This window comes from Centropristis striata, chromosome 12 (genome assembly GCF_030273125.1).
Source record: "Centropristis striata isolate RG_2023a ecotype Rhode Island chromosome 12, C.striata_1.0, whole genome shotgun sequence".
NCBI classification, from domain to species: domain Eukaryota; kingdom Metazoa; phylum Chordata; class Actinopteri; order Perciformes; family Serranidae; genus Centropristis; species Centropristis striata.
Genome location: NC_081528.1, coordinates 1233911 through 1257305, shown reverse-complemented (window position 1 = coordinate 1257305; position 23395 = coordinate 1233911). Strand labels below are relative to the sequence as shown.

The 23395-nt window shown below is 39.6% G+C and overlaps 1 protein-coding gene across 1 annotated transcript; it reads right to left on the bottom strand.

The window, feature by feature from the left end:
- Positions 1-1602: 1602 nt before the first annotated feature.
- On the bottom strand, positions 1603-22084 carry LOC131981856 (uncharacterized). The gene is made up of 22 exons (XM_059346354.1): positions 21929-22084; positions 17713-19109; positions 17501-17562; positions 16220-16258; positions 16069-16130; positions 15941-15972; positions 15739-15861; positions 15522-15647; positions 14596-14712; positions 14167-14291; positions 13583-14091; positions 8847-8937; positions 8576-8763; positions 8426-8499; positions 6827-6917; positions 6689-6714; positions 6483-6611; positions 6214-6344; positions 4810-6124; positions 4487-4565; positions 3021-3142; positions 1603-1790 (listed from the first exon to the last, which is right to left on the bottom strand). The coding sequence occupies exons 2-22, from the start codon at positions 19078-19080 to the stop codon at positions 1758-1760; spliced, it is 4842 nt and encodes a 1613-aa protein (XP_059202337.1). The 5' UTR covers positions 19081-19109; positions 21929-22084; the 3' UTR covers positions 1603-1757.
- Between the last annotated feature and the right edge of the window lie 1311 nt (positions 22085-23395).

Here is a 23395-nt window from a genome sequence, read left to right as displayed (position 1 = left end):
GGAGATCATAATTTGGCCATTCAAAACATTTTTAGGCATTTTAAAGTTTGATCACTTGTAACTAAAAACGATGGTATCATATGACTTCTTTTTAAGAGCAGCTCATTTTTGGACGTCCCATTATATGGTGTTTTTTGGCTATTTTGGGACAAAATATTTTTGACAAAAATCGCCATACTATAGTATGACTTTTTTTCAGTCTTTGGGCTTTCAGTCAGGCCTTAATAAAGTCATTTTTAGGAATTTTAAAATTCGATTACTTTTGACAAAAATCGACATGCTATAGTATTACTTTTTTTGAGGGGGTCATTTTTAGGCATCCTATAATATGGTGTTTTTCTATTATTTCTGGCCATATTATGCTTTTATATGTATCAACAGACAACAAATGAACAATTTTAAACATTTTTAGGAATTTTTATAATTTGACCATTTTCAACAAAAATCGACATGCTTTAGTATGACTTTTTTTGGAGGGTGCCGTTTTTGGACATCCCATAATTGGTGTTTTTCTGTCATTTCTGACCATATTGTGCTCGAATATGTATCAACAGGCTATAATTGACCAATTTTTAATTTAATTTAATTTTTAGGCATTTCAAAATTTCACCATTTTCGACGAAAATTGACATGCTATAGTATGACTTTTTTTTCAGTTTTTGGATGTCCCATAATATGGTGTTTTTTTTTCACGATTTTTGGACGAACTATACTACCACATGTATCAACAGACTATAATTGACTATTTTTAGGCATTTTACAATTTGATTACTTTTGACAAAAATCGACATGCCTTTGACTTTTTTTGGAGGGTGTCATTTTTGGACATCCGATAATATGATGTTATTTCACCATTTTTGGACAAATTATATTGCTATACATATCAGGAGACCATAATTTGGTCATTTGAATCATTTTTAGGCATTTTAATATTCGACCATATTATGACTTTTTTTTCAGTTTTTGAACATCCCATAATATGGTGTTAGTTCACTATTTTTGGACAAACTACACTACCGCATGTATCAACAGACTATAATTGACTGATTTTAAGCATTTTTAGGGATTTTAACGTTTGACCATTTTTGACTAAAAACGTCAGTATCGTATGACTTCTTTTTACAAAGGGGTCATTTTTGGACATCCCATAATATAGTGTTTTTCTGTCATTTCTGGCCATATTATACTCTCATATCATGTTTTTTCTTCTTTTTCCCCCTCACCTCTCCTCGTTATGCTCTATTTCTTTTCTTCCTGTCCTGTCCACCCCATTGTCATATTGTATGTATGTTATGTATATATTTGGACGGTTTGATGGCCAATTTCATTGTCCTAGTACTTGTTACTCACAATAAAGTTGATTCTGATATGTATAAACAGACCATAATTGACTCATTTCAAGGATTAAAAAAATAAATAAAATTCTCGCTTTTTTGTGACAAACTCTACTATACATGTCGAGCTGTTAACCTTTGTTGTTCTGAGTTTTTTATGTTGATGAATTATTTGCATGTTTTAGACAATAAAACAGTTCATTCCACAATTGTTTCAATGTGAATTCTGACTTTTATTAAAAATCAGTTTAATAAAGAAAACATGAAGAAAGAAGCAGCAGCTTTAATGTAATGTACATTTTCTTACAGTCACATATTTAAACATCAACAAATAAACTAAATAAAAACAGACGATTCCTTCTCTTTGATGTTTCGTTCCTTATAAGGTCACAGGAAGTGATCAGTGGATCAGAGTTCGTTGGTTCAGCTCGTCCACGGATCTTTGCCCGTCTTCTCCTGAGAAACAACGTTTTTGTAGTCATAATCAGCAGGAAAGATTCAAACATTAAACCCTGAATAAAGGTTCTCTGACCTGGTACTAGGTGTAGAATAAAGGTTCTCTGACCTGGTACTAGGTGTATAATAAAGGTTCTCTGACCTGGTACTAGGTGTAGAATAAAGGTTCTCTGACCTGGTACTAGGTGTATAATAAAGGTTCTCTGACCTGGTACTAGGTGTATAATAAAGGTTCTCTGACCTGGTACTAGGTGTATAATAAAGGTTCTCTGACCTGGTACTAGGTGTATAATAAAGGTTCTCTGACCTGGTACTAGGTGTATAATAAAGGTTCTCTGACCTGGTACTAGGTGTATAATAAAGGTTCTCTGACCGGGTACTAGGTGTATAATAAAGGTTCTCTGACCTGGTACTAGGCGTATAATAAAGGTTCTCTGACCTGGTACTTGGCGTATAATAAAGGTTCTCTGACCTGGTACTTGGCGTATAATAAAGGTTCTCTGACCTGGTACTTGGCGTATAATAAAGGTTCTCTGACCTGGTACTTGGCGTATAATAAAGGTTCTCTGACCTGGTACTTGGCGTATAATAAAGGTTCTCTGACCTGGTACTTGGCGTATAATAAAGGTTCTCTGACCTGGTACTTGGCGTATAATAAAGGTTCTCTGACCTGGTACTTGGCGTATAATAAAGGTTCTCTGACCTGGTACTTGGTGTATAATAAAGGTTCTCTGACCTGGTACTTGGCGTATAATAAAGGTTCTCTGACCTGGTACTAGGTGTATAATAAAGGTTCTCTGACCTGGTACTAGGTGTATAATAAAGGTTCTCTGACCTGGTACTAGGTGTATAATAAAGGTTCTCTGACCTGGTACTAGGTGTATAATAAAGGTTCTCTGACCTGGTACTTGGCGTATAATAAAGGTTCTCTGACCTGGTACTAGGTGTATAATAAAGGTTCTCTGACCTGGTACTAGGTGTATAATAAAGGTTCTCTGACCTGGTACTTGGCGTATAATAAAGGTTCTCTGACCTGGTACTAGGTGTATAATAAAGGTTCTCTGACCTGGTACTAGGTGTAGAATAAAGGTTCTCTGACCTGGTACTAGGTGTATAATAAAGGTTCTCTGACCTGGTACTAGGTGTATAATAAAGGTTCTCTGACCTGATACTAGGTGTATAATAAGGTTCTCTGACCTGGTACTAGGTGTATAATAAAGGTTCTCTGACCTGGTACTTGGCGTAGTGCGTCAGGCTGCTGCAGTGCTGCTCTTTGGCTTCGTCCTCGTCGGCGTAGATCAGCTGACACAAGTTACAGAAGTAACCGACGACCGGACGGACGAACTCCGTACCTGAGGACAGAAAAGTCCACGGTGAGGAGACAGTGAACGCACCACGGCTGCTCAGCCAATCAGGAATAACAGAATATTATTACACAGTGTGACAGAACGGGAAATTACTTTTATTTTTCACTATTAATTTCATGCTACAGTATGACTTATTTTTTTGTCCAATATTTGGATATCCCATAATATGGTGTTTTTCTGTCATTTATGGACAAAATATACAACTAATATGTATCAAAAGACCATAACTGACCCATTTTAAACATTTTAAAATTTGACCATTTTTGACAAAAATCGACATGCTATAGTATGACTTTTTGTGGGAGGGTGCCATTTTTGGACATCCCATAATATGGTGTTTTTATGTCATTTCTGACCATATTATGCTCTAATATGTATCAACAGACATTAACATTTGTAGGCATTTCAAAATTTCAAAATTTTCGACAAAAATTGACATGTTATAGTATGACTTTTTTTCAGATTTTGGATGTCCCATAATATGGTGTTTTTTTGCTATTTTGGGACGAACTATACTACCACATGTATCAACACACTATAATTTTTGCCATTTGAAGCATGAAGACTTTTTGTCAGTTTTTGGACATCCCATTATGGTATTTTTTCGTTTTTTTTTTTTAGACAAACTATACTACGACTTGTGTCAAAAAAGTATAATTGACCCATTTTAAGCATTTTTGGAGATTTTTAAATTTGACCATTTTCGACAAAAAACGACATGCTATAGTATGACTTTTTTTGGAGGGTGCCATTTTTGGACATCCCATAATATGGTGTTTTTATGTAATTTCTGACCATATTATGCTCTAATATGTATCAACAGACTATAATTGACCAATTTTTAACATTTGTAGGCATTTCAAAATTTCACCATTTTCGACAAAAATCGACATGCTATAGTGTGACTTTTTTTTGGACGGGGTCATTTTTGGACATCCCATAATATGGTGTTATTTAGCTATTTTATGACTGATTATACTAGTACATATGTCATCAGACTATAATTGAATCATTTTAAACATTTTTAGGCATTTTAAAATTTAACCATTTTTGAAAAAAATCGACATGCTACAGTATGATTTTTTTCCAGTTTTTGGACATTCCATAATATGGTGTTCTTCTGTCATTTCGGGCCATATTATGCTCTAATATGTATCAACAGTTGACGCATTTTAAGAAACTTTAGGCATTTTAAACCATTTTTGATAATATGTCGTGAATTTTTCGCCAAAAATGTAATTTTTTTCACTCAGAATGTCAGTTTGCTGAACATTTCTTTATGATAAATGTCACAGTTCAGATTGAGCACAATACAAAGTGTTTTCTTACCGACGGGTCTGCTGGGTGTCCTCAGCTCTGCAGCGCCCCCTGCAGGTCCAGAGTCCTGCAGCTCTGCAGCAGCATCCATCTACAAACAGGACGAGTCATTAGTCAGTTGTTAGAGTTAATCTGAAGCACCAGTAACCTAGTTTAGTCCATTGAGGAGTATTCAGTCTATAAAATGAGCTGCTGTGACCTCTAGGATAATCAGCCTCATGAAACTTTACAACCACCAACTAGAGACCTGGAGCATCCAGAGGACGTGCAGCTCTCCGTGGTAACCACCTTCATGTCTCACTACGTTTGGTTTCACTCAGCTGCTCCAGTCTTACCTGCTCAGTTTTTACTCCGGTAGGATCTCCAGCAGAGACCGGACTCTCCGAGTCCTCCAGTCCTGGTACAGCTGTCTCCTCCTTCACCTGGACAACGTCTCCACGCTCTGTCTCTGGAGTCTCTTTGTCTTTAGACTTGTCTGTCTCTAAAGTGTCTTTGTTTTTAGACATGTCCTTCTTTGAAGTCTTTTTGTCTTTAGACTTGTCTGTCTCTGGAGACTTTTTGTCTTTTGACTTGTCCGTCTCTGAAGTCTTTTTGTCTTTAGACTCATCTGTCTCTGGAGTCTCTTCATCTTTAGACTTGTCTGTCTCTAAAGTGTCTTTGTTTTTAGACATGTCCTTCTTTGAAGTCTTTTTGTCTTTAGACCCGTCTGTCTCTGGAGCCTCTTTGTCTTTAGACTTGTCCATCTTTGGAGTCTTTTTGTCTCCAGACTTGTCTTTCTCTAAGGTCTTTTTGTCTTTAGACTCATTTGTCTCTGGAGTCTCTTTGTCTTTAGACTTGTCTGTCTCTGAACTCTTTTTGTCTTTAGACTTGTCTCTCTCTAGAGTCTCTTTGATTTTAGACTTGACTGTCTCTGGAGTCTCTTTGTCTTTAGACTCGTCCTCCTTTGAAGTCTCTTTGTCTTTAGACTCATTTGTCTCTGGAGCCTCTTTGTCTCTAGACTTGTCTGACTCTGAACTCTTTTTGTCTTTAGACTTGTCTGTCTCTAGAGTCTCTTTGTCTCTAGACTCGTCTGTCTCTGGAGTCTCTTTGTCTTTAGACTCGTCTGTCTCTGGAGTCTCTTTGTCTTTAGACTCGTCTGTCTCTGGAGTCTCTTCACTCGTCTTCTTGTCTTTCTTCTCAGGCGCCAAGTCTTCCTCTTGACTTCGTTTTCTTTTCAACATCTTCTTCTCCGGACTAATTTTCGATGAAGACTCTTTTCCTTTACTCATTTCTGCAGCAGAGTCTTCAGGTGAGTTCTTGTCTTTAGTCATTTCTGTCTCTGTCTCTGTCTCTGGAGTTGTTCTGGATGTCTCTGACACTTCTTCGACAACCGACTCTTTTTCTGGAGTCTTTTTTGCTGATGGCGTCTTCTCGGGATCCTTTTCTGAAGACTTCTTGTATCTGTTTTCTGACTCGGACTCGTCTTTCTCTGGAGTCCTCTTGGAAGAGTTTTTGTCCTGACTCTTTCTAGATGTTGACTCTTTCTCTGGAGTCTTCTTCGAGGACTCCTTCCTCCCCTCAGACTCGTCCCTCTTGCGTCTCTCGCTCCTCCTGCTCTCACTCGTCTTCTTCTTGTCTTCGTCGGACGCTGGAACCGGCCATCTGTGAAGACTAGGGGGAGAAAACATCAATGACACTTGAGTTTGGCGGTATTATTGTAGAAAGAGGGACTGGGGTTGGTTGTGTTTGTGGATTCTGACCCTTCGCTCATCCTGTGGTAGCGGCTGGAGATGTAGGCGCAGGGCTTCTCCCCTCTGATCTTCAGACGCCTGCTGGGCAGCTCGTCAACCACTCGCTGAGCCTCGGAGGACGTCGACATCTCGATGAAACCCTAAAACACACAAACATCGAGAGACGTCATCAAATGGAGAACGTCCGAGTCACCGACGGGTCAAAACAAACCCATCATTTCTCTATGTTTTCCTCAACAAACGACAGTCGCAGGAGAAGACGAAGAATTGTTTCTTACAAACTGGCGGTCGGGGACTCTGTAGTAGTAGACCGCCGTCCCGAAATCTTTGACCAGCTTGAGGAAGTCGCTGTCGGGCCAGGGGTACGGCGGGATGTTTTTGAACAAAACCACTCGACCGGACTGAGACTGTAAACAACAAACAACAACATCAACAACATGTCCGAGCAGCAGCAGGTTTATTAACGTTAATGTTCCCTCCTTACTTTGCGTCGGTCTTTGACTTCTTCAACTGCAACAAACACAACAAACAGGAATTAAAACCACATTAAAAAAGGATTAAATATCATATTTCATTAGGACTGCAGCAGGATTTTAGGACTTTCCCTTGAGTCTGGGTTTACCTTGGTAATCAGACTCATCATCATCAGAGTTTTCTTTCACTTCATCCAGAGTGATGCAGTTCTCCAGGTCCACTGGGAAGTCTGGTTCCTCCTGGAGACACACAGGACAGGGACCGGTGAGACCAGGATCTGAAGTCAGTCTAAGCTTTAGTTTTATTAGAGGTTTGGGCTGATGAATCAGTTGGTGATGCCTATCGAACTTTGCCATGTGAGTCTTTAGGTGAACTTCAACCTTCTGGACCAGGACAGCCAGAGGTCCGTTCACAGCCAGTCCTAATCAGGACCCAGTTCTTGGTGTTTGGACAGAAGAAGGTTCTGGTTCCAGTGCGGCTCTCCAACCATTATTTATTTAATGCTGATGTACCATTTTTAGACCTCAGCAGAAACTAAATATATACCAATATAATAATTTTACCACTTTAATCATCTGGTACCAACAGCCCATAACACAGTTACAACAGTAACCTGATGATGTAAAAACAGAGTGAAGCCATGAATGACTCTGCAGTTAAGTGACAACATATTCAGTGAAACTCGGAGCAGTTCCATCACCTGATGTTGTCGGGGTGAACAGAGACATACAGTTGTGTATCGTCTGCATATTGGTGGATTTGACCGCACATGTACTAATGGAGCAGCTATGAGGAATATAAAAAGGGCCCACGATGTTTCCTTGAGGAACTCCAAAGTTAATTTAAAGTATATCTTACGGTGGCCCTGAGAGCTCAAAGCGCTGCAACTTAAGAAAACACATGCAAATACACAAAACATAAGCAAATTGTGAAAACATCCTCATCAATTTAACAACACAAGCGAAGCATTTAGAAAACGCTGCAAAGACTACAACACAACAGAAGTGTTTCCAGAGGACACTTAAAAGTGACGCACACATCTGGACACGCTTGTGATATTATCACGTTATTTCAAGATTACGATAATTTCACGTTATGACATTAAATGATCACGTTATCTCATGATAATTATTTCTTAATTTTATAATGTGATATATAGTGTTAGCCTGCTAGTGTTAGCCCTCTAGCCTGTATCAATCACATTGCAGTTAAACAAATCAAATAAATGAATGATACATAAACATGTTGGTCTCTCTCAACGGCACCGAGTTGGTGTTGGTCATGCTAGCCCGCTATCAATCACCGGCTAACGTTAGCATGCTATGATCGGCCGCTAACATTATAACTAGAAATTATAATTATCTTGAAATAACATGATAATATCAAGCGTGTCCAGATGTGTGCATCACTCTTTTAAGTGTCCTCTGGAAACACTTCTGTTTGTGGTCTTGTAAATGCTGCCCTTGTGTTGTGTCAAATTGATGAAGATGTTTTCTCAATTTGCTTGTGTTTTGCTTATTTGCATGTGTTTTCTTAAATTGCAGCGCTGTGAGCTCTCTGGGACACCGTAATCTCTGATCCCAATCAGCCAAAACTAACAACAGAACCTTCTTCGTGGATTTCAAACGTTCCTTAGATTAATTATGTTACAAACGCTTCCATCAAGACAAAATAACCAAATCTGCCCATTGTGTTAATTCAGTGTTGGATATTGTGTGTTTTATGTTTGAAAGAAGCGTGTCTCCACCTCGTCCTCCTCTCTGTTGGACTCCTCCTCTCCTTCTTTCTCCTCCTCTTCCTCTTCCTCCTCCTCCTGTTTATCTGAAACAAAGAACAGTTTCTTTAGGATCGGTTTCCACTTCTTCATTTCCACAAACTGCTCAGTTTTTATTCCTACCTTCTTTAGGTGAGTCTGTCTCTGCAGGACAGCCAACCTCCTCCTCCTGCTTCTCCTTCTGCTCCTCCTCCTGCTTCTCCTCCTGCTCTTCATCCTGCTCTTCCTCCTGCTCTTCCTCTTCCTCCTCCTCATCCTCCAGACTCTCTCCGTCCTCTCCGATCACCTCCATCCCCTCGATGTCGCTCGAGCTGCAGCAGATAATATTCACACGTTTCAATCTTTAACACAAACTAAAAGCAGCCGACTGATATTAAAAACAGGAGAAACTCACTCGTCCTCCTCGTCTGTCTCTTCTTTCTCTTCAGCTTCAGGTTTGGACTCAGGGACAGGAAGTGGATCCGGATCAGTCCTGGACTCAGAGTCTGTGGAGAGAAAAACACAATCAGTTATAGAGAAAAGACTTTCATTTCATCCATTTTCTATCTTTAAAACAACTTGTAATCTATAGAAATAAAGGTGTTATTGAGTGTGCTTGCCAAAGCACGATATATGTTATTCACCAATCGTATTGAGTGTGCTTGCCAAAGTACGCTATATGTTATTCACCAAGCTTACTGAGTGTGCTTGCCAAATCACGCTATATGTTATTCACCGGGCTTATTGAGTGTGCTTGCCAAAGCCAAAAAACGTATCAAATCGACCGGCTCGGCCATGACAAGTGTGCTATGATTTTTCTAAGGGTTTCGACAAATGGTTTTCACATTATTCGGCAAAAATTCCCCCCAAAGTAATCCTATGGCAGTGGTTCCCAAAGTTTTTCTACTGGGCCCCCCTTTACTATCAAAAAAATACTTTCAAGCCTCAAATCTTTAAAATATGTGGTGTTTTTTTGGATTACACATATGGCAAATTAAACACAGGTAAGACTGCTAATTAACCATCTATTATGTGTGTGTCATGGTAAAGAACAGGGGAGAGAGGATACGATAAACAGAAAATATAGGAAAATATAAACGCACCCTCTCTGCCCTCTCAACTTTGCCTTTGGTACGTCATCACCATCAGTACATCAACAAATTATGTTTTTGCCAAATTATGACACTGGGTTGTAATCCATAAATTATATCCTCAGAATTATAATTACAACTATTGCACATATAAGTGTACTTAAACCATAAAAACCCAACTTGTAAATGTGTAACCCTTAAAATGTATTTTCAAGAATGGAAGACTTAAATTTGTTAAACTGTTACTTGTGTACTGGGAATGATTCTTGTGATTGTCATATATAATATAAAAAAGTAATTAATCTGTTTCCTATATTGATTAGAAGTGGTTACCTTATCCTTTAACATAATGCAATAGTTCATAGTTCTCAATGTAAATATTAAGACTGGATTTGTATGTTAACACTGATCAGATTTTAGGTCTTGAGAGAGTAATAAGAATGGGAACGGTGTTATGTGCTGGTAAAATATGTATCTACTGTGAAAAAAAATGTTTTTAGCTGCACACTAAATTGTGTTGAAGCCTCTTAATGTTTTGTTATTGTATGTTATTGGATAGCACTGTATGATTTGCTTGTCCTTTTCAATTGACATATTTTCTGTCAGCAGTAAAGAGAACTGGAGAGCAAATATAAACATTTATTAATACACGATATAACAAACATAACAATATATACATATAACAAATGGGCCCAGAGAGCAGCAGACCATACAGTGTGTAGATTAAAGGGATAAAGGGTGGGATGGAGGAAGAGCAGCAGAACAGGTAACAATGTTATGGCTACATTTGTTGTGGTTTTTTACTTATTGACAAATGTCAACATTAGCCATGACAGTCTGGGCTATTTTCATGCCTAAAATGTGTCCCAAAAGGCCACATTCAAAAGCAGTGACACTGCCAACTGTCAGCAGTTCACTGCCTCTGGATGTTGTCTTTCAGGCAGTTGGCCAATGCTGCTAAAAACCCGTCATTCCCACTCGGGGTGAGATGAACTTGATCTGCCAGAAACAGCCCAGGACTGTCATGTCTAATGTCAGGGTGCTCCACCACGGCACCATTTAATCCACCAACAAATGTAGCCATAACACTGTTGATGAACTTCCTGGCCTTGTCAATCCGTCCTGGTTTTGCATCAGCCGTCCACCGGCGCCTTTGGGTCAAAGAAGAGAAAATAATCTTCATCCCAGGGTGCTGGTGGTGGAGCTGGAGCAAGTCCTCCTTCATTATGTTGACCAGTTGGACGCTGCTGGTCTCCCCCATGTCGTCACCACCACAGTGGATGACCAGGTACTCAGGAGCTGCTCTTCCTCCGAGGGTGTTGTAGAAGAAAGGGAGAAGGTCTTTCCAACGCAGTCCAACCGAGCCGAACCAGCAAACGTAGACGTCAGGTAGGCCGAGGCTGCTTCCACAGGTCTCTGCTGCTCTCTGGGCGCCACGCTGGACATAACTGTCCCCGACAATCCACACGGTGGCTGTGGGACAGAAATAAATAACAGTAATAAATTGCAGGTCATGAAAAATATAAAGCTACCTATAAAGGGTGGCTCAGTACTATTGTCTCACCTTTTAGATGGAACAAAGGTTGTGTTAGGGCTGCACAATTAATCAAATTTTAATCATGATCATGATTTTGGCCGCCACGATTACATTAACCTGATGGTCGGTGATATTTCCATTTTAAAATGCGTCTCTCCTGCAAATCTAATCAAGCACTTTCTACACCAGAAGTCCACCAACCACCAAAGCAGGATGTGACGTAATACTTGACGCGCCATTTGTAAAAGCCGGCGAAGCAGTGTTGCCAACTTAGCAACTTTGTTGCTATATTTAGCGACTTTTCAGATCCCCTTAGTGATTTTTTTTCAAAAAAAGCAACTGGCAACAAATCCAGAGACTTTTTCTGGTGTTATTGGAGACTTTTGGAGACTCGTTCTTACTCTTCTTAACAAGCCGTGGGGTCGAAGCGGCTCGGGGACGTTAACCCCTTAGAGTCCAGTCTGCAAATTGCTAACAGGCTAACAGTTAGCTCTGTAGCAGTACAGTGTGTATGTGCTAACAGGCTAACAGTAAGCTCTGTAGCAGTACAGTGTGTATGTGCTAACAGACTAACAGTTAGCTCTGTAGCAGTACAGTGTGTATGTGCTAACAGGCTAACAGTTAGCTCTGTAGCAGTACAGTGTGTATGTGCTGCTGCTGCAGGAGGTGTTCACTTAGCGATCTCTGTTTGTTTACAACAAGCACCAGACACTAAAAACTGTTCCTATTGTTTGTTTAAAAGTAGTGCAATAAAAATACAGATGTTTTCCCTAACATGATGAATAATTGTGGTTAATAATCATGATTACAATATTGATCAAAAATAATCGTGATTATCATTTTGGCCTTAATCGTGCAGCCCTATTTTGATACTTTTGTACTTTTCAGTAAGTTTTGAATGCAGGACTTTTACTTGTGGAGAAATTTCACAGTGTAGTACTAGTACTTTTATTTAAGTAAGGGATCTGAATATTTTTTCACCAATGGTAACATATTACAATATCTATAAATTATAGGTTATGATATTACTATGTTATATTAATCACAGACTGTATGGATGTTAATCAATATATATTTTCTATATATTTATATTTTATTTCTTACATAAACAACATTTTTATGTTTTCAAGGTAGAGTTAATCTTAAAATACTGTTCGTGTGGTTTAATTTATAAAAATGCAGAGTCATTTTAAACTGATCATGTTTCTCATATTAGTTAACAGGTAATGTAATATCAACTGTCAGGAGTGAATCAGACAGAACTGGTACTTACGGTTTATCCGGAGTGGAGCAGCTTTGGTGGAGGTCTTTCTTTCTGCCATTACTGCTTTCGACTGACGTACTGAAAGAAATATGCATGTTGTAAGAAACACAGAAGTAACACCTTTCTTTCTCCACAGTCATATTATGACATAATCACACACAGTGCTGTCAACAGCAGTAGACGTGAATAAATAACTTCTATCACTGTCAAAACCATAAGGCACTGTTTGCATCGCGGTGTGGGGGGATTCTAAGCTTTAATGAAACACATAGCTGTCATGCACTGGCGCATCTAAACTGAAAATCAGCAATAAATCCTTGCGATATAATTATGACTAACATTATGCAAGCCGTCATCAATACAACGTGTAGCCTATGGCAAGAACATTGTGGCTACCAGTAACATCACATATAACTTAGCTAGCTGACTAACGTTAACCTATAAATTAATCTAAGTGAAATACAAATAAACGATTCGTAAGCAAAGTTATCTGAAAACATAAATTCAGGTTGATTTGCTTCAAAATATCAGTAATAAATAACATTACGCTGATTCGCCGCCAAATTGCTGCAATCGCCGACAATATGTAGTTTAACTGAGTTTAACAGATTGCAATGAAATAACGAAATTTAATAAAAAAAACCTTGGAGCATATATATTGAGTAATATAACATCAGTCTAAATGACATGTCGTTATTATTTCAAGTTTCGTTGTATAGTTTTGGTTTTAACTTACCTTGGTTAAGATAATCAAGATGGCGGCAACCGGCAGCAAGGGTATGCACGTTATGTAGCATCAGCGTAGCATATAGCCTAGCTTCTTAGCCTAGCTACTTAGCCTCAGCTAGCTTGCTAGGTGGACGTGTTTCAGTGCATGAGCCCGCCTCCACTCCAGCTCTTAGCCAATCCAGGGAGTTGGGCGGAGTCAGCCCTGCCAAGATGGCGACTGGGCGAACGCCCACAAAGTTTCATTTGCGTTCTTCAGAACCCTACAGGTGACGTCACGGTGACTACGTCCATTATCTATACAGTCTATGATGATAATTCAGAGCAGACCTGGTGTACGGAGTTTCTGTTTGCGTCATAGTGATGAGAAACAGCTTCATAACATTTATCAGATATTAAACCTCAGATATCTATCAGATATTAACCTTCTGAATAATGAGGACTTTTACTTTTGATCCAAATACTTTTTCTTTTTAAATTGTGGACCTGAAACGATTTATTAAATTAAGTAAGTAAGTATCAAAGTTACTTACCAGCCGTTTCAGTTTTCACTGGGACCACGCTGGGTTTCTCTCTGGACCTGGACCTGGACCTGGTTCCAGTGCTTTTCTTCTTAGAGGACATTTCTCTGGATGTGGACCTCTTGTCTCGGCTGGAATTCTCTTTAAATTCATCTCTGGACCTGGACCTGGACCTGGTTCTGGTGCTCTTCTCTTTAGAACCCTTTTCTCTGGACCTTGACCTGGTTCTGGTGCTCTTCTCTTTAGAACCCTTTTCTCTGGACCTGGACCTGGTTCTGGTGCTCTTATCTTTAGAACCCTTTTCTCTGGACCTGGACCTGGTTCTGGTGCTCTTCTCTTTGGAACCCCGTTCTCTGGACCTGGTTCTGGTTCTCTCGTCCCTGCTGGACTTCTCTCCATTCTTGTCCTCTCTGTCTCTGCTGCTCCTCCTCTTCTTGTTCCCTTCTTTCTCTGGACTGGAGCTCCTCGTCCTCTTGGTTGAACCCGTCTCATCTTCGTACCTCTGAGCCGCAGTGACCCGCCTGCAGAGAGAAGCGGAGTTACAACGGATCGATGATCTACAGGTCAGAGTCGGCTGGAGGATCCTCTGTACTCACATGAGGCTGTTGTATTCTCCAGAGAAGGAGACGCTGATGACGTCGTCGTTGATCCTCATAGTCCGGGAGGAATAATATTCCACCAGTTTCTGAGCATCAGGAGTGTTTTTCATCTCTACAAACGCCTAAAAACACAAACAAGTTGAAGGTATTTCAGTTTCAGGAACTTTTCAGTTGCAGAGCCGAGGTAGGCAACCAAGAAGATCAAGTTTCAGTAGAGGGGAAGATGCGTACAGATGGTTTTTGGTTTGAGTTAGTCTCAAGAGAAATCCAAAAAAGATTTGGATTTGAAGATGACGAAAGACGTGAGCCAAAAGAACAGACAAGGAAACATGTAAAGACTGCAGGAAGACTGAGTGAAGAAGCTTCCTGACTGTAAACAACTCTCACAGTGAGTTTGGATCAATGCGTCAGTAAAACATTTCTCACCTTAGACGGCAGGAACAGAGTGTAGAGCGGTGGGCCGAATCGTTTGACGATGCTGATCAGATCTGATCGGCCGTCGTCTCCTGATGGAGACGGGATGAAGCTCACCACCCGAGAACTCTGAGGACAAAGACTTTATTAGCTTCTTGTGTCTCAGTTCACAATAAACATTAAGACCATAAACAGTGTCTAGGTGCTCTCTGTTCATCTCTACAGAAGATGAGTTTTATACCAAGTGTTTATGTGATGCTGAAGATAAAACACTGTCAGATTAAATCTCTTATGTTTCAAAAATGAGTCCTTAATGTAACATTTTGAACCCCACAGCAGACAGTGGGTTTGAAAGGCATGATGTCTTGAAAAAAATTACTAAAATTGACTGTAAAGACGGAAATTATCATCGATTTTTTCGATCTCTGACACTCATTGACTGAATCAATCAATCAAATCTGATCTTAAAACAGACAAGACAAATGATGGAAATGTGTGATTTTAAATGTGACCAACAATCAGCTGTTAGCAGTAACCTGATGGTGTAAAAACAGAGTGAAGCCATGAAACACTCGGCAGTTACGTGACATAATATTCAGTGAAACTTTGAGCAGTTCCATGACCTGATGTTGTCGGGGTGAACAGAGACATACAGTTGTGTATCGTCTGCATATTGGTGGATCTGACCGTACAATAAGTGATAATGTCGCACAGATGGAGCAGCTATACAGATTATTACAGAAAAGGGCTCACAATGCTTCCTTGAGGAACTCCAAAGTTAATTTAAAGGATCTCTCATCGCAATCAGCCAAACTAACAACACAACCTTATTCAGGGATTTCAAACATTCCTTAATCACGTTACAAACGCTTTCATCAAGACAAAATAACCAAATCTGCCCATTGTGTTGGTTCAGTGCTGGTTGGATGAAAATCTACCTGCAGGAAATTGAACGTGTTGGAGATCTGGAACTCGATCTGCTCTCCGTTCACAGTCGGAGGATAGTTGGCGTGGAACTTCACCAGGTCCTTCGCCTGGTCGATGGAGCCGAGCTCCACAAACGCCTGCAGGGTTCGACAGCAGACTGGTTATTAACGTGTTTGTTCTGCTTCACTGCTCTGATTCTGTTGTGTGTGATGAAGGACGTGGACTCACCAAAGATGGAAACATGAGGATCTTGACGACCTTTCCGAACGGTTCGGTCAGTTTCCTCAGATACGCCTCGTCCACGGACTGAGCCGGAAACCTCACACACACCACTTTACTTCTGTCTGGCGTCTGACAGGAAACACAGAGAGTTCATACAGAAGCACACAAACTAAACTTTAATGTTGTCTGATGGCTTAAGCGACTTTACCTTCTTCTTGGATTTTGGATTTGATTGTGACTCTGTTCAACACAGAAAAACATCCCATTAGCACAGCAATAAGAAAGATCATTTAATGAACACTGATGGAAAACAATATAGTATATAAGTGTCTTTACTGGAGGAGTTCTGAACGGCAGGTTGTCCTTCATCTTTCCTCTTCTCTGATTGGATAGCAGCACTTTAATGACAAAAGGACAAATTTTATCAACGCTGTTTGATAAAAAATACATGAGCACAGAGCATCAGTTCATGTTGTCGGACACTGACCTGCCCACTGTGTCCAGGCGACAGTCCCAGTTAGGAAAGCTGCAGAGGAGATGGACAAAAACAAAAGATCATCAAGAAATAAAGTCCAAGAACTTCAGGGACTTCCTCACGATTCTCCCAATCTATGATCCATTAGACTTTCAATTTAACGATCACAATACAATTGTTTGATCTAAACTCAAGACTTGTCATTGGTAACCTTTGAGTCTTCAATCAGAGAGATCAAAAGATCATTTATTTAATTTATCAGATGAGATATTGCTGCCAGACTTTTTGGGATGTACCACATTCAGTTTTTTTTTTTTAACTGAAAGCTTATCACGATTCAGAATTATAATCATGACATCAGTGCTGGGGTCGGGCTAGTGGTGAGGAACCACTGATCCAGATTTAAAAGTCGGCAAGTGAGAACCAAATGAATCCAAAGTAGGAGAGAATTTATCCGCCATTTATAAATCTAATGGGTTTGTAAAAGTTCCTAACGGTCATGTGTATAGCCTATGAAATGCACACATTTATGAAGATCATGACTGATGAGATGACAATATTCTTGGGTTTTGTGTCGATGTGACTTGATCAGTTTCTTTGACTTGTGCTTATTCAGCAGACATCACCCGAGCCGAATCTGAACTGGTGTCAGACCAGTAATCTGGACATTAATGTGGTGAAAACCAAAGAACTAATTCTACAAACTAAACCAAGGGGTGTCAGTAACATGGCTCCTGTTGTACTTAACAACCAGCCTGTTGAAGTAGTGGAGCATTTTAAGTACCTGGGCACGATTTTAGATCAAACTCTAAGTTTTCATGAATATCCGGTGAGTATTATTAAGATAGCCAACCAGCGACTGTTTTTAGTCAGGAAGCTGAGAAGCTTTGGTGTAAGCCAACAAATTCTTGAGATGGCTCATAGGGGACTGATTGAAAGCATTCTACAGTTTGATATAACTGTTTGGTTTGGTAACTTGAGTGTAAAGGACAAGAACAAGCTTTCAACTGTCAACTCAGGACCCCGATGGAGCCGGAACACATATAAGAGGTCTTTTATTCGCTGTGCCATACAGGCACTGAACGCCAAATAATGAAGGCCTCAGTATTTAAATGTGTTCGCCTGCTGCTGGTTCATAACCATTTCACAATTGCTTGTTGCTGTATTTTTCTATCTTCTATCTATCTATCTAACTTGGCACAAGTTGTTGTAACTTTTGAGATGAAACACTTCTGATGGATTGTACAAACACCAGTTAAACATAACAAGATCAGCACCATGAGAGAAACTTACTGCTGCAGCAGGACGAGCTGTCCGTCTGCATGACGAGGCCCGTTTATGTGTTTAATCCACACCTGAAACACAAGAACATAAATAAAGAGGCATAAAAAAATCCGTCAAACTCGACTGTTTCTACCTGAGAGCTGCAGCAGCTGACCCCGCCCCCCCAAACCAATCAGACTCTGAAGAGAGAGGGGTTACAGGAGGAGGACAGGTGTACTTACCTTCTCTGACATCACAGTGATGTCACACAGAGAGCACGAGTACGGGAACGTCAACGGGGTGGTGCCGTGGAAGTCCGTGGCTTGTTGCTTGGAGGGCATGGAGGCGGAGGGCCTGCTGCTCCAGGTGGAGGAGGTCTCACGGCGCTCTTCAGGAGGAGGAGCAGACCTTTGATCGGCCAGCTGAGAGAAACGGGAAGGACGAGTTCCTTGGTTTCTACCTGCCGAGCTGCAAGAGGGTCTGTCCTGAGAGGACACTGGACCAGCACCTATACCTGCCTTACCATAATCAGAGGGTCCTGGTCTATGGTTGTAGTCCTGAGAGGACCCTGGACCAGTACCTCTACCTGAGGCTCCTGGTTTATAGTTGTAGTCCTGAGGGGACCCTGGACCAGTACCTCTACCTGAGGCTCCTGGTTTATAGTTGTAGTCCTGAGAGGACACTGGACCAGCACCTCTACCTGTCTTACCATATTCAGAGGGTCCTGGTCTATGGTTGTAGTCCTGAGTGGACACTGGACCAGCACCTCTGCCCATTTTACCATAATCTGAGGGTCCTGGTCTGTTGTTGTAGACTGGATAGGAAACCAGACCGCCGTCTCTGCCTGAGGGTCCTGGTTTATAGTTGTAGTCCTGAAATGAAACTGGACCAGCATCGCTGCTTGTCTGGCTGTAGTCAGAGGATGCTGGTCTGTGGTTGTAGTCCTTAGAGGACACTGGACCAGAGTCTCTGACGGTCATGCCATAATCGGCGGAGGGTCCTGGTCTGTGGTGGAAGTCCACCACGTAGCTGGAGGACGATGGTGGTGGCTGCTCTGTTCCGACAGAGCTGTGTTTCCTGGAATTATCCCAGCGGGACAGCTCAGGTAAGAGAGGAGGGGGTGTTACCTGGTCTGGCGGGAAGTGGAGTGGCTGGTTGCGGGGATTATCCCAGTGGCCGGCGGGGGGGTCAGCAGCTGGCAAATGGGAGGTGGGGGGGTACGAGGTGGGAGGGGAGGAGGAATGAGCCGGAGCGTTGGGAGGGAAAGATCTGACGGTGCCCCTCTTTCCTTTGATCTGTTTGAGGACTTGAGGCAGGGACTCGACGGTGAGGACGTCTTCGGGCAGCTCGGCCAGCAGAGCGAGGTCGGAGGGCTCCAGACCGCAACTGTTCAGGATGCTGAGAGCGCCGTCCTGCGACCACTGGGCTCCTCTGGACGAAGAGGACGACGAAGAGGATGAGGGCTGGGACGAGGGCTTGGACAAGGACTCCTGAGGCGGCCTGTAAAAGTCCGACGAGGTGCGATGGAGGTCCGAGGAGCCGTAAGGTCCGGAATCAGGTCTGGGATTGGAGTCTGACGGCGGGCATCTGTACGGGTAGTTGTGAGACATGATGGGAGGAGAAACGCTCGGGGCGTTTCCTGCAGACAGAAGGTGTCAGGGAAGACAGGAGATGTAAAATATGACTTACAGAGACGTAAAAGGTTGGGATGGTTGATCGTAAGAGGCTGAAAACATGAACACACAGGAGGGAGCTGATCAGGTCTCTGAGTGCACAGGGAACTATCTGCCCCAGGCCTGATCTCTTACATTTCACCGAACTGTTTCAGATATTCAAAATAAAGTTTATATTGTACAAAGACAACCAGAGTAAACACAAAAGGCAGCTTGAAATGATCAGATTCGTGTTTTCACTCCCTAAACTTAATAACCAGTTGTTCCTTTGATTAGTGGAGCTCGGTGTTTCCATCCATGTGGAGGAACTCTGGCCCGCCGGCCATTTTCCAGTCACATCGGAGGATTTTCAAGGACTAACTGCCAGTTTACGGTTCTTCTAAGGCTTCTCAAGTAGATTCAAGTCCAGACTTTGACAAGGCCACTCCAACTTTTTGTTTCTTTGGAGCTTCAGAGGTAGACTCCCTCTGGTGCTTCAGTTTCAGATCACAGATGATGAGCGGACCTCGCTGTTGGTTTTATTTCAGATGTAACAGGTCGGGACTCGTCAGTCCAACAGGTCTACGGTTGGACAAGATGCAGCTTCAAGGATAAGAAGGTAGATGTGTAAAATCCAGTCCAATTCTTATTTGAGTTAGACTTACTGAGGGGAAACTCAGTCTTGGTCTTTGGCTTGATACTGTTTCTGCCCGCTATCTTTCTCATGGTGCATTCATGAACCCTGGCGATAACTCGGAGTTCATCAGATGTTCTCCTGGGTGTTTTTTTCACGCAACTTCATGGATGGGACAACAAAGTACTCTAGGTAGAGTTTTGGTCGGCCGTTATAAGTTTTCTTCATGTGGAGAACTGTGGTTACTGCTCCCAGAGCCTTTAAGATTTACAACTTATTTGTGCGGTTAATTTGTACTAATATACAGTCATGGAAAAAATGATTAGACCACCATTGTTTTCTTCAGTTTCTTGTTCATTTTAATGCCTGGTACAACTAAAGGTACATTTTTTTAGACACATAATGATAAAAAACAAAAATAGCTGATAAAAGTTTAATTGATGAGCCATTTTCCATGGTTTTCTTGGTAATGATTTTGGTTATTATCAAGAAAACCATGTCAAATGTCTAGATATCAGCTCTTAAAATAAACTCTTATCAGCTATTTTTGTTGTTATCATTATATTTGTCCAAACAAATGTACATTTAGTTGTACCAGGCATTAACATGAAAAAGAAACTGAAGAAAACAATGGTGGTCTAATCATTTTTCCCATGACTGTAAGTATAATAAACTGTTTTTAACGGACTATATGAAAAAGAAGAGAAGAGACAAAGAAAATTTATTTTTTTCTGAAACAAGGTCAGAGTTTTAGCAAGTTTTAGCAAGTTTAGGCAAGTTTTAGCAAGTTTTAGCAAGTTTTAGCGATTAAGTCAACCGATCACGTTGTGTTCTACACCGATAAGTATTAATGAGACGAGAACTCGGCTAACAGGCTCTGGGGTCTGAAACAAGACGGTAAACTTTACGGAAGAAGAATCCATCAATATCAGAACCACTTATGGTCAAAAACAGCACGATAACATTCCTCAGTTATTCTCAAACGATGATCAAACGAATATTCCCGGGAGAATGACAGATCTGAACATTTAACATCCAAGAATTCTCATATAGGTCTACGCAGCTGAAGATCGAACACGTTGGTCCACATCCGAAGCTTCAGCCTCGTCTTGTTCACGCCGGCCCTTTCCATTAATAAATAATCATTTTCAAACTCTCTTGTGTTTACTCAGGTTGTTTGTACATTAAATATTATCTTGTTTGAAAATCTGAAACAGTAAAAAGTGACAAATGTGCAAAAATAGAAGAAATCAGGGAGGAGGCAAATACTTCATCATGGCACTGGAAGTGAAGACTGAGACAGAAATACATTTACTGTTTCACACATAAAGTAAACAACGAAAAACAAGAAAACAAATCAATCCATCGAGTTCAACCAGAAGAAAACAAGAATAATACACAATTTTCCTATAGGTAAAACTTTAAAATATAACAATAAATCTGACAATGTAAGATCCTGGAAAATTTGTTGGGACTTACCTGCTTAAATATGAGTTAATATTAGAGTCAAGATACCATATTATTGTGATTTTAATCATTGTGTGATATGATGAGTACTTACGTGTCTTTTTTGTAATTTAACGTCTTTTTTGATCATTTGACGTCTCTTTTTTAAATAATTTTGTGTCTTTTTTTAGTTATTTTGTGTCTTTTTTGTCATTTAACTTCTTTAGCACCTCCTTTTTAATAATTTTGTGTCTTTTTTTTAGTTATTTGGGTTTTTTTTTTTTGGTAATTCAATGTCTTTTTTTGTTAATTTAGTAGGTTTTTTAAATTAAAGTGTCTTTTTTTTCATTTAACGTCTTTTTTTTGTAATTTTGTGTCTTTTTGTTCATTTTGTGTCTATTTTTGGTCATTGAAAAATCCCCCAAAATAACAAAAGACAAAAAAAACATTTTTAAAAAGACGTTAAATAACTTGAGACACAAAATTATTTTTTTAAAAACAATAAATTAATTTTAAAAAAGACGTTAGATGACCAAAAAACAAACCCTAACTAAAAACTAAGTGTTGATCAGAGAAATATCAGCAGCCTCAGAGAGAATAAATATTATTTACCATCTTTATAATCTTTATAAACATAAAATAAACAACTTTCACAATGAAGCTAGCAGCGTTAGCTCACAGCTAACTAGCTGGCGGCTAACGGCTAACAGACACGTCATCACTCACCTTCAGTTAAACACCGAGCTGTGACGTCACACACGCAGCAGCCTCTTACAGGTGAGAAGGTGACAGGTGAGTAGCGGTAAATGTTGTTTTTACCGGAGATAAAGGTGAGAAACCGGAGCTGAGCTGAGCTCGGACCGTCTGGAGCTAACAGGCTAACTGACGAGCTAACTTCTTCTTCGACGGTTAGTAAACAAACTGACTGGCGCTCTGCCGCCACGGAGGAGCAACAGGCCGCACCGGGAATTACACCCAATAAAACTATTATTACTATGATTTAAAATATATATAAATAAATGAAGGGAGAAAATATTCTGAAATTAAGTAAAATAATAATATAGAATCAAATTAAATAATAAAGAAGGAAAACAATAAATGCCGTGAAAGAAAATGTAATAAAAGTTGAGACACAAAAAAACAATAATTTAAATTTAAGTTTTAAAAACTGAAGCAAGATAAAAAAAATCAAACAAAATAAAATGAAAATAAATGCAGTACAAGCAAATAAATTCAAAATATAGGAAATTTGATTTAAAACTAAATTGGATTAAGTAAATACACAGTGAATTAATTCTAATAATATATATATTTAATCATTTAAAAAATCCTCAATTAAATTGAGTAGAATAAAATAAATTGAGTACAATTAAATAAAATACACCAAAATGAAATCTAATAAAATATGACAAATTAATTGAAGTGTAATACAATAAAATTAATTTTTGTATTTAATTAATACATTTAATTAAATACAAAAAATAAGTAACTATAATAAAATAGATTACAAAAAATACATTAAAACATTAATTAAAATTAAATAAAATTATGTTAGTTTTCTAAAGTATCTCAGCTGACTGTTTGTCTTTCTTTTTGTCCGTTTGTTTGTTTGTTTGTTTGTGTATGTTGTGATCAGAGGAGAGGAGCTGCAGCATGTCTTCAGGTGAACCAGCAGGTGGCGCTCTAGGATCATTTTTACATTTTATCTTCACATCTTTATGATTTTATCAAACACAAGAATCAAACATCCAGAAAACCAACAACAAGTTACACATTAACACTTTAAACACATAAAATAAAACACACACACACACACACACACACACACACACGTATATATATATATATATATATATATATATATATATAAATATATATGTTATATAACATATAACAAAAACAGTAAATACAGTTTTACATCTTCTGACAGTTTCAGATTCTAAAACGTTGTTTTATTTTTGTCTGAATATGATAAATCTTTTATTTTTACAAGTAGTCTTTGTCTGGTCTCCATTATTATTATTATTATTATTATTATTATTATTATTATTATTATTATTATTAATATTATAAATAATAATAATCAGTAGTATCAGATGAACCACATGCAGTACCAGTAGTAATAGATGCAAATATTAGTTGTAGTATCAGTAGTATTAGATGTATTAGTTGCAGTATTACATGCAGTATTAG